We start from the raw sequence: 12,709 nt of genomic DNA on the forward strand, positions 1-12,709 counted from the left end.
ATCATTCTTTTTGCCCTAAAGAAATACAAATTCTTAGTGCTCCCCCAGGGCACAGTGACAAAGACAGAGGGTGCTCCATGTGTGATGAATGACCAAAGATGTGCCCTCAGGGTTATAACATGAACACAGTAAGAATGTTGGTAAGGTATCTTTGTCACAAACTTTGAACAGAAACTCTAAACCAACTATTCTACCTGTTAAGATGTCCAAATGGTTAAAGTGAGGTAGTTTGAATTTTGAGGTCTGAGATGTCCAATTCAACCCCCCCATTTTTCAGATGATTTTTCTAAAACCTTAACTTTCTAAAAAGGATTGTCTAATCTGCAAAAACTGCCTACAAAAGCAAGTGATTTCATTCTGAGAAGTCAAAGTAAAGTGTTGATTGTTGGGCTTTGAGATATCTGCTTTGCAGTGCTGGAAAATCCCAAGCTAATGAGCCCCCCAGTGTTCACAGAAACTTCTGGAGACCCTTTGCACACGTCCAGGCCGGGCTAAGGGGACCTGGATCTATCCTGATAGAGACTGCAGGGAAGATCATTCCAAATTCCTCTAGATTCTACATCTGGAAATTCTGCCTCTACACCTCATCGTGGGTTTTAGTTGCAGCTCATTACTTCGATTTTTGAGCACAGATAAAGGAGCACCCCTAGGCTCCAAGGAGTACGCCCTTTGTTGTAAAAGATGACACTAGGGGCTGTCGGCTTTGCTTTATACCACCTGGGTGTGGCTCTCCAAAGCTGGGAGTTAGCTAGGAGTCCTCTAGGGCTCTTACCTCTGGCACTCTATTCCTGAGAAGTCTGACAGTCATTCATTAAAAGTCATTTTGGGCTCCAAGTACACCCTAGTGCTGATTTTCTTCTTGGGCTCTGCCCTGAAGTAGACACATGCAGTCAGGAAAATGTGGCTCAACCTGTCTCTCCCCACCTGCAGTCAGCCCAAGCACCTGTCCTGTTGGGTGTGCTTCCTTGGGGAGAGCCTCCCTCCTATTAGAGAGGGCGTCTTCCCTTAATTAAATCTTGAGCTCCACAGACCCAACTGCTCATTGCAGTAGAATGGGCAATACTAAAGTTTTCCAAGGACTCTGTTTTTTAGCTTCTTCATTGCAGACATAATTAAATCCAACGTTCTAATTACACACATTTTCCATCCCAGCTGCTTGAAGTTCCTTCCCTCCTAAATGGTTTAGCAATGATCTTTTTGGCCACCAACTGCCTCCACCAGGAATGGCCTGCTGGGGTGGCCTGCCTTTCTGTCATTTTATAGAAGTAGAAAAAAATTAGGAAGAACTCTTGCCATCTGCAGTAATGTCACGATGTAGCTTATTTATTTACTTATGGGAATGAAATGTGGCTATCTTTTCTTGTTTTAAATTAAGACTAATGGGGACAAAGTTCCATCAAATTGGCCCTGATTTACCAAAATGTCAGGTTTCACGGTTCTTAGTTGTGCAACATTCCACATTGTAGTCCAAGTAAGAGGAAAGGAGACAAAATTTATCATCATAATCTTCCTGGACTATCCTTGGGCAGGGCCAAAAACTTACATTTGCACAAGGGCTCAAATGTAGATACTGACATTATCACCAAGTGAGACTACATGTAGAGTCCTAAAGTGTGTGTGTGTGTTAATATATCCTGTGTAAAGTGTAAATAAGCATTTAAAATACACCACCGTGTTAATTGCCTCCTGAAGTGCCTTCTTTGCTGTGAGACCAGGAAGAACAGGATGGTTCCCGGCTACCATTGCTGAACATTTTGATCAAAGATTCTATAGAAGAATCCTGAGCAAAAGGGGGAAAATGCAGAACAGAATTTCAAATTTTCAGAAACTCCAGGCTTTGTGAAGCCATGGAGGCTAGATGAACCCCAGAAACTACTGCCCTGAGATAATCTTTAAACCTTAAACCAAAAATATCCCGGAAGTCTTCTTAAAGTCAAACAATAGTTTAGCTTAGTTAAAAATGTCTGCCTTGAGCAGTATGCTCTTTTAAGAACTGTCTATATGAGATCAAACTGACAGCAGCAACTGGAAAGACTAGACAGGAACCCTAGGGAGCAGTGAGTTTATGCTAGAGGGGAGGAGGGTGAGAATGGTTGCATAAATGGACGAATGTAATCAGTGTCACTGAATTGTACATGGTGTAGAAACTGTTGACTTGGTGTATGCTTTGCTGTGTATATTCTCAACAACAAAATAAAATTAAAAAATAAACAAATAAAAATAAAGTATGTCACAATGAAATCCTGCTTTTGACGTTGCTCTATTTTATATGTATTTGCTTAGTATCTCAGGAGCCCAAAGCAAACAAACAAAAAAACATACTTCAAGCCTGTCCCAACCTCTTGGAGGCCCTGGCTCAGGTCCCGCCATCAGTGGGGGACTGGAGGGAAAGGTGACTTAAAAAAGGGTTTATGAGCAGCGGGAATATCAGCCGGGCTCCCAGACCCCCGCGATTCGAGACTTCAGTTTAAACAAGAGCCCTGCTGCGCTCAGGACAAGACTCTCAGCTCAAGCGCGAATCCTGAGGAGCCAAGAGGAGGGAGAGGCCTGTGCGCCGCATAAAACGAGAGACAGCAGCGCTGCGCAGGCCGAGAGCAGCCAAAATGCCAAGATGGGGTGAAGCTGGGGCGGGGCCTCTGCGGGACGGGCGGGGCCAGTGCGGGTGGGCGTGGTCTCCGGAAGGAAGCGCCGGGGCGTGGAGATGAGGGTTGGTCTTGCCCCGGGGGCGGTGTTGGGCGCTGCCGGAACCCGGATCCCGGAAGGAGACGGCGACCCACTGCTTCAAGGACGGGCGGGGCTGGCTGCGCCTTCTCGGGGCTGGGTGTCCGCGCCCGCAGCCTCGGAACGTCGAGAAGAGCCGGGCTTCCTCGGAGCGTCCGGTCGGTGGCGCGGTAGCGGCGGAGAGGCTGCGTGTGCGTCCCATCTTTCGTTTCCTGTTTCTGGGCCTCATCCCGAAAAACGGAATGTGCAGGGGCAGGTCGACTGTGACTCACTCTCGTCCCAACACGTGTAGGGCCGTGAGGGCACCCGTTCCTCCCTGGACCCCACCCGTTAAAGCGGTTCCAGGTTATGCCTGTATGGACATATTCCCTAAAGATAAAAGTGTTTATTTGTCTGAAAGTTAGTACTTTTAGGGAAGGAGAAGCGCTGCTGGGACAGGGAATTTCAGGGGAGGGCCACAAGGAATTCGTGGGTCCTCACGGGAGGAAAACCGCTTTCCTCACTCTCTTGGGCATTAATGTCACAGGGCTCTTGACCCCCAGTTTACCCCTCCCTGAACTCTATGCCCACCCGGAACAACTGGGCACCCAGGTTAAACGCCTTGCATCCTCATGTTTCAGTCTCCCATCCAGAACCTCAGCGGGAGTGATGCAGAGCCTTTCAGGGTCGCCTGGAAGCCACAGTCCAGCCTCCGGATGCAGTCCGAATCCAGTAGATGTGAAGAGGAGGAGACCCCTTCCCTCTTGTGGGGTTTGGATCCTGTATTTCTAGCCTTTGCAAAACTCTACGTCAGAGATATCCTGGACTTGAAGGAGTCCCGGCAGGTGCCAGGTATGTACCTGGATGGGTGCCCTGTGCTGCCTCTGCATTACCACCACCCCTTCCCCAAACCTGCAGAAAACAGGGCTGCAGGGCTTTCAGGAAAGCCTTCCCTTTGAGAATGATCTAGCCTGGACCCTGTTGTTGGGTCCCGTTGAGTTCATTCCTACTCATACCGACCCCTTGTGACAGAACTGTCCGTAGGGTGCTTTGTGTCGGAATCGACTTTGTGGCATACAACAACAATCTTTACAGAAGTAGATCGCCACGTCTTTCTTCCGGAAGTAGATCGCCACGTCTTTCTTCCGGGGAGCTGCAGGGTAGGTTCAAACCACCAGCCTCTCTGTTAGCAGCCCAGCTCTTAAACATTGTGTCACCAGGGCTCTTTAGCCAGGATCCTAGACTGAGTAAATTTCTAAGCAAGTTAAAAACAGTCCAAATCGTTTTTAGTTCTTTTTTTTTTTTTTTTGAAAGTAGATACTTAGGGGAGTGACCTCTAGACTGAAGGAACGTTTTTATCTGAGATTGAGGTTTTCATATTTTAAAATGTTCAGTTTTTCTTTGGGTTAGCTCTTGGTGGGAAGTTTGCTGAACTGGACATCCTTATGCCTGACTTGGAAACCCTGGTGGCTTAGTGGTTAAGTGCTACGGCTGCTAACCAAAGAGACAGCAGTTCGAATCCACCAGGTGCTCCTTGGAAACTCTATGGGGCAGTTCCACTCTGTCCTATAGGGTCACTATGAGTCGGAATCGACTCGACAGCACTGGGTTTGTTTTTTTTTTTGGCATGCCTGACTTGGGATCCAAACTATGCCATTTACCTGACCTGGATTATGACTCATCTTCTGCAAAGCTTGGAGCCCTGGTGGCACAGTGGTTAAGAGCTACGGCTGCTAACCAAAAGGTCAGCAGTTTAAATCCACCAGCCACTCCTTGGAAACCCTATGGGGCAGTTCTACTGTCTTACAGGGTCACTAGAATTAGGAGTTGGAATAGACTTGACAGCAATGGGTTTTTGGTTTCTGCAAAGCTTCTTTGTAAAAATGGGGATTAACAATGCCTGCTTTTCTTGTAAGGTTTTGTTTTGAGTTAGTCAGAATCAAATTACATAACTGCTTGAGAGGAAGGATGTTAACTGTCTTGTTCACTAGGGCTATCCCAATGCTCAGAACAGTGCCTGGCATGTAATGGGCCCTCAAGAAGTAGTAATTGATGGACCGAAGCATTATAAATGTAAGGTTAAACATTTTTTATTAGACTGTTGGTTGCTAAATATAGGTTCTTCATACCTAAGAATATAACAAATATAGTTTGAGGATAGATTTAAATAATTCACATAGCTGCGGGTAGACCTTCACAAGGATACTGTGTATGTGAGAAGTTTAGATAAACTTTGCTATTTTGCCTGACGCTTTCCAGTCAAGGGCCTGAATGGCAAACTATGAGTCAGAAGTAGTCAACAATCTGAGGAATCCAGAGTTTAATGAGGTGAGGTTTTGTCTTTCCATTTCCGTATACAAATATAGTTGGATGACCTTATGCTAAAGCCTTTGTATGGATTTTTTGCCACACCTTTATTTCCTAATTATTGTTAGAAATGGTCTGTTTTTTTCCTTGGAAGGCAGCCAGCCTCCCACACAGTTGTCTCTTTTCCAGAATAGTCTGGTATTCTTCATAGCTCATCTCCTCAGGAAGAAATTAATTCACATGAAATGACAGCCATGCTTAAAGATCTTTTGTAGGTGCTCCAGGAAGTATCAGGGACATGATAGGGGCCTGTTAGAAGAGTTTAACTCTTCCTGTGAGCAAAGGACCTTATGATGTATTCAAAGAGACGGAGGCAAACTGGTACTGGTAATCTTTGGTATGTCATTGGTGATAATGTCTCAGATGTGTTTTTTTTAAGTGAAACATCCTGGTTGAAACAGACTCCAACCATCTTTTCACAGAGTGATCTTTAGACTATACTGTAGACTTCTGAATGTCCTTGGATGGTGCAGATGCCTTACGCTCAGCCACTAGCTGAAGGTTGACGGTTTGAGCCCACGCAGTGGTGCCATGGAAGAAAAGCCTGGCGATATGCTTCCATAGAGATTACAGCCAAGAAAATCCTGTAGAACTCAGTTCTAGTAATGGGGCCACCATGAGTCAGAATTGACTTGATGGCAACAGGTTTGGTTAGGACTCTGGTTGCAGGTAACAGGAACCAACCAGAAGTAGCTTAAACCAATCTAGGAGTTAAGGTAAAAATATTGGGGCCCACAGAAGGGAAAAGCATCAGGAGCCAGGGTATCCCTGGGGCCTCGTCAGAATGGGGCTCACCACTCCCAGGAGTCCTGTCTGGGTCCTGTTCCTGAGTTGGAAAAGGTCTTCGTGCGTCTTGTGGGTAGGGTTCACTCTCCGCAGTTCACTCACCGCAGTTCCGTCTCTCCTGGGACATGGGTGTCGACATCTGTAGTCGAGGTTTTTAAAACAGAGTTTTAGAAAGAGAAAGAATCTTTTGAGTTGTAATCTGCTGGCACCAAAGCAGTATTTTGTAACCTACTTAACATCTCCCTTAAAAAAAAGAAAATGCAATTGCCAATTCATAGAACGATGACTGGTTTCTTAGAAAAAGCACTTGCAGAAAAAGCCAAAGAAGTCTTTCTCGTGTTTTTTTTTCTCCTTCCTTTTTTCCAATCCCTCAAAATACAGTACAAAGTCTGGTCACGTAATGTGATGACTGTTTTCAGCCCCTCTTATTCTATAAGGAGCTACATTTAATTTTTACAAGTGGAAAGTACATTAACTAAATCTAGTTGGGAAAAATCGGTTTTCTTTTTTGTGCACTAGTGTAAATTGTCTTAAAGTGAAGCTTTCTACTCATGACCTTTGTGGAAAAGGCATCTGAATTTGGCAGGGCTTGCCATTCATCAAGGGCTGATTCTTAAGTCTGGAATTGCAGAAAGCACGCATGCCACTGATTTTTGACATACACGCACACACATACACACACACACACAAACCCCACATACACAATTAACATTTAATGAAGTAGATGATGCACAGGTAGTCCCGATTTGGGATTTACTCAAGTTATGATGAACTGCACTGCTATGGATTGAATTGTGTCCCCCCAAAATACGTGTTGTAAATTCAGACCTCTATGCCTGTGGTTATAATCCCATTTGGGAATGGATTGCCTTTATTATGTTAATGAGACAAGATTAATGTAGGGTGTATTTTGAGTCAATCTCTTTTCAGATATAAAAGAGATTAAATGCAAGCTAGCAAGAGAGATGGGAAGACAGATACCAAGCATAGGAAGATTGCCCAGGAACAGAAGCTCAGAAGAGACAAAGACCTTCCTCCAGAACTAACAGAGAGAGAAAGCCTTCCTTTAGGGCCAGTGCCCTTAAATCAGACTTCTAGCCTCCTACATTGTTGAGAAAATAAATTTCTGTTCGTTAAAGCTACCCATTTGTGATATTTCTGTTATAGCACCACTAGTTAACTAATACGCACTTATGACCATCTGTTTGTTTTGGTACATCTTTTTGTTAGTGATATGTACTACATACAGTGTTACGGTCTGTAATTTGCTTATGTTATCATTCTCACATATTCCCTTGCAGATGCTCAATTTTATGATTTACTGTTCCAAACACTACTCTGTTTTGAAATGAAAACTACAAAAAAGAAAAAAAAGAGAGGTATTCGGCTTACATCAAAACCAACTCACAGTAGTCACCAGAACAGAACCCAGTTGTAAGTCGGGGACTACCTATACTTATAAAATAAATTGATTTTGCCTTTTGTTTTTTAGGTATATTTTTTTACAATGGGCATCCAGTAAAACAGGTAGATGTCTTAGGAACTGTAGTTGGAGTGAGAGAAAGAGATGCTTTCTACAGTTACGGAGGTAAGAGCAATTGTGTCTGAGGTTTAGCTTATGCATAAGGACCCACTTAGCTGAAAGTTGAATTGTAAGCAGTCCCAGCCTTTGGGAGCAGCTGATGACTCTCACAAAGCCCATGCACTTGACTCTTTCGAGATCAGAGGAATGAGGCTGTATGAGGACTTCATTCCTGGCCCTAGAACCATGTCAGGTACTAGGCCTGGGATATAAACGGGCTTCACTTAGCCCCCTTCCCATTATAAAATGATTTCAGTGATAAATGTGTGACTATTCCTCAATAAACATTTCCCTCAGAGTGGGTGTCCCAGAGCAAAACACGTCTGTGGGGCTCTGAGAAAGCAAAAAGTATCTGAATATTGAATGAATTGAGAGTAGAAGTGCTTTTAACTTTAACTGCTGTGCAGTCTGTTCAAATGGAGAGCTGCCTCCTTCCCTGTGGTCCTCAGGCCTAAATTGGCTCTTGGGCCACCTGCCAGGCTGTCCTTAGCCCTGCTCCGCCTGACTCACCACAGGCCTGTGCTGGCGGGTGCTTCCTGCTCATGCTGTCTGACTCGCCCTGCAGCTGGAAACAAAAGGCGTACAGCCCAGGCGGCTCTGGAAAGGATGTGGTGCTGCCCAGCCAGAGAGGATGCTGAGCCGCCCTGCAAGGGTGGTCATCTCTGGGCATTCCCGCAGTCCGATCTCGGGGCACATTGCACAGGCTCTGTGGGCAGAGATACAAACCAGTGGAAGTCAGAGGGTTTGGTGGTGGTGCCCAGAGTACACAGAATGGCTGGCAGCAACTCCAGCTCACACCTGGAATCCTGGGAGGCTGCAGTGAAGACCAGGATGACCTCACATTTTCTAGAACAATGTTCATATGCTCTCTTTCTCTTTTTTTTTTCTCTCCATTGCAAATCAAGATTCTAAACTAGCCAGAGAAGTGGTGTGCCTAGAGGTGTCATACATTTTTTAACTCAGAATGCCTACCAATTTTTTACTTGTTAAAATGATGCTTAATCATTATAAACTAAAATTTAAAACTAGAGGACATTCAAATAAACCCCCACAAATCAGATAAAAATACTATTAATATTTGAGTAAACATCCTTCCAAAATTAGAAGTCTTAATATTGAATAAGTATAGCCGTGCCTTATTTCCTCAGTACTGTTATGCATATTTCTTTCACTTCTCAGTATTTCTATAATTAGGCTTACAGCCATTGTATGCGTTGAATGTGAGGTGCCTTCTCCACACTCTGAAGGAAACTGATACTAAGCAATGCCTGCTTAAAGCCATTGCTGTCTACGTACACTATTTAATAATGTTTTATAGAAATTAGATGATATCATATAAAAGATTTTTATTTTACAATGAGGAATGAATATCCTTTAACAGCAGTGAACATAAGAACTGCATTATAACTTTTTATTTTCTCATGCTGTTCTCATAACCAATTCCGTATTTGTAAACGTTTCAATTATCTCTAATTTCCAGTGTCATAAGCAGTATTGCAATGAACAGTCTTATACAAAATCCATATATTTGTGTACTTTTTTGGTTTTTCTCCTCAGGATAAGTTACTGGAAATAATTACTAAGTCAAATTTCTAAATTTGAGAAATGTTTCCAAACTTGCTCTTCAGAGTTGACTCTAATACACACTCCCACTAACAGAACCTGAGAGTATCAATATTTTTATTATTTGTCATTCTGGTAGTGAAGTAAGGAGCCCTGGTGGCAAAATGGTGAAAGCAATTAGCTGCTAACTGAAAGGTCAGCAGTTATAACCCATCAGCCACTCCAAAGGAGAAAAGAGCTGGCAATCTGTTCCCTTAAAGAGTACAGCCTAGGAAGCCATATGGGGCAGTTCTACTCTGTCCTGTAGGGTCGCTATTAGTCGGAATCCACTCAATGGCACACAAAAACTGGTAGTGAAATTATTTAAATTTGCCTTAATATCCTAATAACTAGTAAATTTATCATCTTTTTATATGCTTATTGACCATTTTTATATCTTTCACGAATGGCATGATCTTTGCCATATTTTCAGTGTTTTTCTTCTTAATATGTAGGAACTCTTTATATATTAAGGCACTACCTCTATTATTTGGAAAATTGCTGCACACTTTCAGTTTTTTGGTAGCCGTATATATCAGACTTTTCTCTTTAATGAATTCTGACATTCAGATCCTACTTAAAGAGGTCTGTCCCCACTAATGACAAGCACAAGGTTAAACAGTATTCACCCATATTTTCTTCTTGTCTTCTTAATATTAAAAATATTACATTACAAAAATAAAACCCATCTAGGATTTATTTTACTATAAAGACAATTCTGGGCTTCTGTGTTCAACACAGATATTATTACCCCCATGATTTAATTGAGCAATCAAAACTGTTTACCTTGAGATTCTTCCAAATTACGTGTGCTTTTACAAGCCTAGTTGATTTTTAAAAAATCATTAGGCCCACTGACCCCGTGCTTAGCAATCTCTACTCTGAGCTTATCAGAAATTAGGCAAAGAGAAAACACCCATCATCTCATAGGAAACATTTCCAAATTTCTCTACAGTCCCAAAACCAAGTGCCATGGGAATTGTTTGTTTTTTGCACTAGGGATAAAATAAGCCAAACCAGTATTATTTTTATGGCCAGGATATAAATATTTCTGTTATGAAAACCTGTGACGTGCTTTATTTTACTGACAAGCCCTGCAGTTGTAAGGACTGGGCAGATGATGTTTCACGAAGAAAAGCCCAGGCCCAAAGGCTTGGGATGTTGTATCTTGGTGAGTTAGCAAGCTAGCGAGGGAGCAAATGGTGACAGAAGGCTGCACTCTAAGTACCTGTGCCTCTGACCACAGACCACAGACCACAAGACCATGTGATGCTGTTTTGTTCCAGGGCGAGAGAGAAAGGCTGACTTTGTATGTCAGCAGTCCTTGCTATTGAGGACACAATTTTTAGGAGAGAGGGGTAGACAAGAATGATTTGTACCCTTCAGGTAGGGTGAGTGAGATGTTGAATACATTATGCTGAGCTCGTGTATAACATTGGCTTGTGCCAACAATCAATTTGCATTGCTGTAGGGTGGGAGATTATTCCTGAAGGTGGAAGGAGAATTTGATACGGATTTGGCCCACCAGGCTATTGAAAACTGTCAGCTTTTAGTATGGCAAATGCAGTGACCACATGCTAGTTCACCAGCAATGCCAAATCTCTCCTTTATGCTTTTCTTGCAGTGGATGACAGCACAGGCGTTATAAACTGCATCTGCTGGAAAAAGTTGAGCAATACTGAGTCTTCGTCAGGTAATTAATTTTGTTTGCCACGCTTCTTTACTTCTCAGCTCTCAGTGAACATTACCCAAGGTAGCTCATCAGAAGAGCTGTAGGGGTTCAATTTTCACATTTATCCACTAATGAATTACATTGATCTACTTGAAGCATCGGACCCAGAGCTTTGGCTCTTCTGAAAACTGACTCCATAATAGGGGGGCCAGTTTTTCTCCCATCTCTTTGGTGCTCATTTCCTTCTAAGTCTTTGGGAACATAAATAGGATACTGTGAGGTTTCAGTCATTCATTTTTACCATCCCAGTTATTGCATTGGACAGATCTGCTGCAAAAGATCTCTTAAAGTGTTGAGAAGCAGAGATGTCACCTTGAAGACTAAGGTGTGCCTGACCCAAGCCATGGTATTTTCAATCGCATTATATGCATGCTAAAGCTGGATAATGAATAACAAAGACCGAAGAAGAACTGATGCCTTTGAATTGTGGTGTTGGCAAAGAATATTGAATATACAATGGACAGTTAAAAGAATGTACAAATCTGTCTTGGAAGAAGTACAACCAGGATGCTCCTTAGAATCAAGGGTGGCAAGACTATGTCTTAGATACTTTGGACATGTTATCAGGAGGGATCAATCCCTGGAGAAGGACATCAAGCTTGATAAAGTAGAGGGTCAGTGAAAAAGAGGAAGACCCTCAGTGAGATGGATTGATACAGTGGCTGCAACAATGGGCTCAAGCATAACAATGTGAGCGTGGTGCAGGAGTGGGCAGTCTTTTGTTCTGTAGTACATAGAGTCACCATGAGTCAGAACTGACTCAACGGCATCTAACAACAACAGTTATTACCGAAGTCAAGATGTTTTAGGCTAATTGTCAGTCAGGTCAGAACCTCCTTCCTCTAAACATGCCAAAGAAGATTTTGAAGACTTCTCCCGCATGGTTGCCAGTAACTTCTATGCTAGCACGATCCAGATTTTCTGCAGTCTCTAATATGTTCAAACAGATACACCAGGAATTCTAAGCTTGATGAGAGGGTAAAATTGTTTTCCTTGGGAAATTCATCATTAAATAATATAAACCAAAAAGGAACTTTAAAATTGTATATGAAGACATTGCCTATAACTGAAACAGCATTTGGTATTACTTGAATATATATTAATAGTTCTTAGGTTCCTTTTCAAGGAGCCCCGGTGGCGCAAACCGTAAAGTGCTTGGCTGCTAACCAAAAGGTTAGCAGTTTGAACCCACCCAGCAGCTTGGGAGAAAGACCTGGTGATCTGCTTCTGTAAAGATTGCAGCCAAGAAAACCCTATGGGGCAGCTCTATTCTGTCACATGGGGTTGCTATGCATCAAAATTGACTCAATGGAACCCAACAAGTTTCCTTTTCAAGTTGCTTAAGGTTGTAGCATTAAAGAAAATATGCAATGTTGGCTCTAGAGAAGCTACAGAAACTGAGACCTTTTTTTCTCTATTCTAAAACATGTATAGTATGGTGTCATACATGGTGGATATTTACAGTTGTTTCTTCTCATTTTGAGTCATGCCACATCAGTAAATGAAGGTCCCAAAAGCTTTACTTCGTCCGTGTCATTAAAGTTGATTGTACTTTGAGGAGGGAGCTCTTACCCAGTTGTATTTTGAGTGCCTTCCAACCTGACGGGCTCATCTTCCAGCACTGTATCAGACAATGTTCTGCTGCTATTCATAAAGTTTTCACTGGCCAGTTTTTTAGAAGTAAATCTTCAGGTCCTTCATCCTAGTCTGTCTTAGTCTGGAAGCTCTGCGGAAACCTGTCTGCCATAGGTGACCTTGCTGATACTTGAAATACCGATGGCATAGCTTCTAGCATCACAGCAACACACAAGCCACCACAACCATTGCCCATGGAAGCAACAATCAAGAAATCAAATAATGTATTACATCTGACAAATCCGCTCCAAGAGACCTCTTTAAAGTGTTAAAAAGCAAAGATGTCATTTTGAGAACTAAGGTGC

General features: G+C 42.8%; 1 protein-coding gene across 10 annotated transcripts in view; it reads left to right on the plus strand.

Annotated features, from left to right (window-relative positions):
- The first annotated feature begins 2,764 nt into the window (after positions 1–2,764).
- STN1 (STN1 subunit of CST complex) overlaps positions 2,765–12,709 on the plus strand; it is a 42,730-nt gene continuing 32,785 nt past the window's right edge. For 2 of the 10 annotated variants that reach the window (XM_023546756.2, XM_064269353.1), the window contains exons 1-3: positions 3,088–3,552; positions 7,346–7,441; positions 10,662–10,730. In XM_023546756.2, coding sequence (XP_023402524.2) covers positions 3,333–3,552; positions 7,346–7,441; positions 10,662–10,730 — 385 coding nt within the window. In that variant the 5' untranslated portion in view covers positions 3,088–3,332. The other 8 variants (XM_010589007.3, XM_023546758.2, XM_064269350.1 and 5 more) reach the window with 8 other exon arrangements.

The sequence above is a fragment of the Loxodonta africana genome, chromosome 16 (genome assembly GCF_030014295.1).
Source record: "Loxodonta africana isolate mLoxAfr1 chromosome 16, mLoxAfr1.hap2, whole genome shotgun sequence".
NCBI classification, from domain to species: Eukaryota; Metazoa; Chordata; class Mammalia; order Proboscidea; family Elephantidae; genus Loxodonta; species Loxodonta africana.